At 36.0% G+C, this 5,934-nt stretch overlaps 2 protein-coding genes across 4 annotated transcripts; one reads left to right on the top strand and one right to left on the bottom strand.

Moving 5' to 3' along the window:
* Positions 1–683: 683 nt before the first annotated feature.
* On the top strand, positions 684–3,813 carry LOC110600939 (protein RICE SALT SENSITIVE 3). Of its 3 annotated transcripts, none has more exons than XM_043951583.1 (7): positions 684–1,282; positions 1,414–1,464; positions 1,943–2,082; positions 2,234–2,364; positions 2,548–2,589; positions 2,693–2,749; positions 2,847–3,813. In XM_043951583.1, exons 1-7 carry the CDS (start codon positions 1,152–1,154, stop codon positions 3,585–3,587), a joined length of 1,293 nt encoding a protein of 430 aa, XP_043807518.1. In that variant the 5' UTR covers positions 684–1,151; the 3' UTR covers positions 3,588–3,813. The 3 variants fall into 3 exon arrangements, with proteins under 3 accessions (XP_043807518.1, XP_021593582.1, XP_043807519.1); XM_021737890.2 differs by having other exon boundaries at positions 688–1,282; positions 1,943–2,071; positions 2,259–2,364; XM_043951584.1 differs by lacking the exons at positions 684–1,282; positions 1,414–1,464 and having other exon boundaries at positions 2,259–2,364.
* A 525-nt stretch (positions 3,814–4,338) lies between these two features.
* Positions 4,339–5,217, bottom strand: LOC110600883. Its single transcript, XM_021737793.2, has one exon. It carries the CDS (start codon positions 5,153–5,155, stop codon positions 4,460–4,462), a length of 696 nt encoding a protein of 231 aa, XP_021593485.1. The 5' UTR covers positions 5,156–5,217; the 3' UTR covers positions 4,339–4,459.
* Between the last annotated feature and the right edge of the window lie 717 nt (positions 5,218–5,934).

Raw genomic sequence — 5,934 nt, 5'->3', positions numbered from 1 at the left:
TGAATTTTTCAATTTTAATTAAAAAATTTAATAAAAAAATAAAATAAAATAAATTTTCATAATTTTTTTAATTTCAAATAAGAATATATTACAAATAATATTATACGATATAAACCAATGAGAAATAGAGCATTTATATAAAAACAAACAAAACAAATGCAGCATATGGTTGTTGACAAATAACATCATTTAGTAATAATAAAAAATACATCTTTTTATTTTTCTTGAAGATGAAGGGCATAACTAAAGAGTTAAAAGTCACTAAAAACAGAGGAGGAGTTGTTAGAGAAACTCTTATATTGAGCTCTTGATGCAAACAAAGTTTACAAACACCACCAAGTGGCAAAAATAAATACATACAAAATCAAGTCAATAACAAGAAAAAAAAAAAAATAAATAAAATCAACCTAACCCAGAAGCAAAGAAGCAAGCAAACACCCACCTAAACTCAAAATTCCCCACAAGCCAAATAAAATGTATATATTAAAAAATTTGTCAAAATAGCAAATTTGCCCTTAGCAAAAAGATTAAAGCTACTTTTTTTTTTCTACCCAACTCTTGCTCTCATGGAGAGAAAAGAGAGAGATGTATAATACCTGTCCCCACCTCCTTTTCCATGGTTAAAACACTTTGAAACTTATAAAAAATCATCCCCTTCTTTCTTTTTTTTTTTTTTAACCCTCCTCCCTTTGATCAAGAATCAAGATCACTTATGGACAAACAAAAGGAATAGTGGAGAGAGAGAGAGTGAGGGGGTGGAGGGAGAGAGATGAAGAAAAGGGTCCATTTCACCTTACCTTTGCGGTTGATAAAGAAAAATTAATTACAGAAAGCAACATATAAATATATATATAAATATATTGGATGGTGATAATGAGGCAACTGGGTTTAGTTTAGACTTGTGAATTAGAATAGCAAGAAAGAAACGGTGGCAGTGTGAATTGGGATTCAAAGGCTTGAGAGAGAGAGATAAGGAAGAACTTCAAAAAGGGTTTTCTAAGGCTAACCCTGTGTGAACTGTGAAGTGAAGTTTTAAGGGTTGAAAATTTATATATAAGAAAAGAATATACAGATAATATATATACATATAGAGAGACCCAGAGAGAGACTTTTGGAGAGTGAGTGAGTGTGTGTGTGAGAGAGAGGGAGAGATGGTGGGCTCAGGAGGAGCAGATAGAAGCAAAGAAGCTGTTGGGATGATGGCCCTTCATGAGGCCCTCAGAAGCGTCTGTCTCAACTCAGACTGGACTTACTCAGTCTTCTGGACTATCCGTCCTCGCCCGTACTTTCTCTGAGAAACTATCACTTTCTATCTCTATACTTCTCTGCCTCTTGCCTCTTATTTGAGTTCTTTCCTTACATGGGTTTTTTTATTTTTAGTTCATATTTGCATTTTTTGTTCTTGTTTTGCAGAAGAGTCAGAGGTGGTAATGGTTGCAAGGTTGGAGACGATAATGGGAGCTTGTGAGTATGCTTATTTGTTTGTTTATCTACTTTTCTCTTTATTATCCTCTGTTTGGTTACTGAGAAAACTGAGGAAAATGGGGAAGGAAACTGGAATTTACTGATACAAGTTGCAATTCTTTTGGTTTTTGACTATATAACAGATTTTCCCTTAGTTACAGCTTTTCTATCGCTTTCCTTCCTCTGGTGGTTTCTCAGTTTCCAAACACAAAAAGTTGCTAGCTTTTGCCTCCCTCTTGTAATAGAGTAAAGCCTTTGGAAAAGTAAACAGTGGCCATTTAATTATTAAAAATGTTTTCAAGGACATATATATGTTAACAGTAATTACAATTTTTTTTGGTAACTAGTGATTTGGATGCTTCTATTTTTCCAATAATTTTCACCTTTTTTTTTAAAGTTTGATAAGCATTTCTTGAACTGATACACACAGAGCACAGGCACAAATATAATTAATACAGACTTGTGAATTTTTGTGAAGGATGTTGATGTGGGAGGATGGGTTTTGCCGAGGAAGAGTAGGAGACTGTCTGGAGGAGATTGATGGAGAAGATCCTGTCAGGAAAGCTTTCAGCAAAATGTCTATCCAGTTATATAATTATGGAGAAGGGTGGGTACTGGGTAGGTGTTATTATTTTGGTTTCAGTTCTCTCTCTTTCTCTCTCTCTCTCTCTCTCTCTCTCTCTCTCTTTCTCACTCAGTGGAAGCTTTTTAGCAGAGTGGTTAAAGTGGGAAAAAATGTTAATATTTGAAGCCTTACCTTTTCCATCAGTTGTGATTTTATTTTCTTGGTGCAGGTTAATGGGAAAGGTTGCTTCAGATAAGTGCCATAAATGGGTATTCAAAGAACCTTCTGAATGTGAACCAAATATCTCCAACTACTGGCAGAGCTCTTTTGATGCTGTATGCAACTTAGCTTTCACATCTAATTTTCTTTCCCTAATTAGTATATTTTTTTTATATATATATTTTCTTTTAATGATGTGGGTATTTATTGTGCTCATTATTGAATATGGTTGCTGGATGGATGGAACCATATTTATGATTTGATAGTAACTTTCCCAAATTTGATGCTATTAATTGCAGCTTCCTCCAGAATGGACTGATCAGTTTGAGTCTGGCATTCAGGTCTGTGCCCATATGGCCAATCCCACTGTTGTTACTCTTATGTTTTTTTTTTAAAACTCCTTTCTAGTACTTAAATTTTCATCCGTGCAATTTATATCTGCAGACTATTGCTGTCATTCAAGCTGGCCATGGACTTCTACAACTGGGTTCCTGCAAGATAGTGAGTTTACAATATTTCTAGTTCTATATGCTCAAGAGCCGCTAGTTAGTTAGTTGCTTAGTCAAGTAGAATCTCACAAGGCATTGATTATTTTCAGATACCTGAAGACCTCCATTTTGTGCTAAAAATGAGGCATACCTTTGAATCATTAGGTTACCAATCTGGCTTCTACCTTTCCCAGCTGTTTTCTTCAACCCGAAATACTTCGTCTTCATCCTCAATTCCCTCTAAGCAATCTCCCATTCCAACTCGCCCGCCTCCGCCTCTCTTAAACTGGGGTCAAAGGCCACTCCAAGCTGCAGCTTCTATGGTTTCTTCACCGAATTTCCAAAGCCCAGCAGCTAGACTTCGATTTCCACAATCCAAAGATGAGCCCCATATGTTCATCCTTCCTCATTCAGCAGAAACCCGAATGGAGGAAATGATGGGAGAGCATGAAAATGACATTAAATGGCCTAATGGGCTGTCGTTCTTTAATGCTTTAACTGGACGAACTGATGATGCCAAGCTTTTGTTTAACCCTGAGAGCTTAGGGAACAAAGCAGACCAAAATCACCATCCTCTTATCCTTGAAGGAAAGAATACGACTTCCAATCCAGATGGTTCAAATATGCATAGTGCAGGCAGTACAAATCCCAACGAGTTCTTGAGCTTGGACAGCCATCCAGATAGTGCAAGAAAAATAGAAAACAAATTCAAAAGGAGCTTTACTTTGCCTGCAAGAATGGCCCCATCATCTTCTTCAACTTCGGTTGATCATCACCAGCAACAAGCTGTTGAGTACAGGAATTCTGAGGCAGGGATGTATCCAGATGTGATGGAGACTTTCTTGGAGTGAAATCAATCTGCACAAGGCCAGTATTAGAGGGAGTTGTATGTAGGAAAATGCTTCTGTTCACTTTTGCTACTGGGATTCTTGTGTTTGTTTTCATGTTCTTTTACTAGTACTTGTGTTCCCTTTTTTTATCAGTTTACTGGACTTTCATATTATTTGTTCTAGTTGATCCTAACATAAGGTTTCCTCTCAAATTTTCTTTGAAATTGATGACTATAATATTTGTGCATGCTTTCTGGCTAATTCCTGTGAGAGTGTCAAAAGCCAAATTGCAGCTGTTGGGTGTTTTCCATCTTCAACTTGATTTTAAAGTTTGTTTTAAACTGCATTGGCCCGGTTCTGTTGTCAAACCATTTAGGAGGCTTTCTTGTATCGTTTGCTCTCTGAGCACGCGTTTGTAGAATTTTTAGGCCTGTTCGATTCAAAATCATCTATTTTCCAAGAAGTAGGATTGGACGAAAGATGGCTAATCCACAAGGCCACAGCTTTTAAGTCATCATTGCCATAATGAACTGTGGCATATACTACTTGCTCTATAATGCCAACAATTATGTATACTTTTGCAAATTGCAATGATTATGCTCTGTTTTTCAGCATTCATTCACAAGAGTATTAGCTACATCCACAAATAAATAAAGGCCGAAGGGCACTTGCAATAAATACTTTTACATGACAAATCATTCCACAAACCATTAACAATGTTTTTTTTCTCTCTTTTGGTATGTAATATGTCTGATCTCAAATTAATGCACTCTTTTGAGGAGCAAAAATTGGAGACTTCTGGTAATAATCAAGAAAAAATTACCCAAAATTCCAACCAAATCATGTGCATATTCATCCAAGAAAATAAGGAAAAGAACAAAACACTTATAAAATTATTGTAGCTTCACATTTCCCTGCAAGATATCCTCTTCTCTTGAAGGCTCTATGGCATGACATTCTCTGCAGGCTACTAAAAATGATCTGAAAATTTTCCGGCAAATCCCCAATGACTTACCTTTTTTCTCTTTTTGATGATCACTGTCTTTCTTGTTCATCAACCCTGGGTTCACCACAGCCACCCCAACATTTTTTCTCCTTGAATCCTCACGTTTCATGGCAGGCGGCACAGACACGATATGTTGCCACCGTTGAGAAGAGCCATAAAATTGTGCCATTACAACTTTACTAGCCATAGGCGTTCTGCTTGCAAGCTTAGTACTATGATAAAGTAATCTCCTTTGAGAATAGTCACTGCTCCAACTTGTTCTGGAGCTGCTGCTAACACTGCTTCTACTGCTATTAACACTATTGCTCCTTGATGACACGAGGGAACCTTTGCTGCTTACGCTGCTGTTTCTGCTAGATGCTCGAGATATTGAGTCGACGAGAAGCGTAGTCGTTGTGGGTGTTTGTACTGGAAAAGAATGAGGCAAGAGACGGCCATTGTAGAAAAGATGATCAGCTGGTGAGGCCTTGAATGGATCAGTTGAAGGAGAATCTGGTGTGAAACATCCGAATTCGAATTGGAAATCTGAATCTTGGTCGGAGAAAATGTCTCTAGATGTAGTCTTTTGGTGGTGGTGCTCCATTGGAGATTTTTCTTTATGTGTTAGTTTTGGAGTTTAAGGTTTTTATACATATACATCAAAGGTCTACTGTGGATGCATGATGAAGACAAATATGTAAAAGAAATTTTATAAGCTTTGTTGGCCCAAAATATAAAATCATGAGCTTATACTTAATTAATTATTGCCAACTCAACCTTAAATATATACTTATAGTTGGAAGTGCTGTATAATAATTTTGTTCAGTGTGGGATGTTCCTAAGACTTTGCGTGCTAAATCATTAGCATATGCAATTACAATTTAGTTTATAAAAGATAAATTATACTTTAATTTTTAGATTTTAGTATAATTAATGAATTGATTTTATATTTTTAAAATTTAATGTTTATATTCTGAGTTTTAATTCAAAGTCATTTCATCTATAATTTTTTTAATTCGGTTAGTTTAATGTAAAATATTTTTATCTTCTCTGCTTGTTCGTTGAAGGTTAAAATTGAAAACTTTGTATTTCAAAAGATTCTATTTTTTCTTTCTTATTTCTATCTTTTGCCATAAATATTAGCGAGATTGTTGAAGTTTTCTTCTTTGCCATCGCACCTCCATAGCAGAGAAAATCTTTAGCACCTCCATGCACGAAAAAGACCATTCTTTCGTTGTAAGTTTTGGGCTTTAAGCATGGCATAAGCTCTGATGGGATCAACAAAGGCTTTTCTTTAACTGTTCTTCTTTAATCTTCTTTATGCAGGGAAGAGCTCCAAGAGAGGGGTGGGTGGGGACTCCTTGAAACCAACCCCATGTAAGA

The sequence above is a fragment of the Manihot esculenta genome, chromosome 15 (assembly GCF_001659605.2).
Source record: "Manihot esculenta cultivar AM560-2 chromosome 15, M.esculenta_v8, whole genome shotgun sequence".
NCBI lineage: Eukaryota > Viridiplantae > Streptophyta > Magnoliopsida > Malpighiales > Euphorbiaceae > Manihot > Manihot esculenta.
Note: the sequence above shows the minus strand (reverse complement) of the source record. Positions and strands in the feature narration are given on the sequence as shown.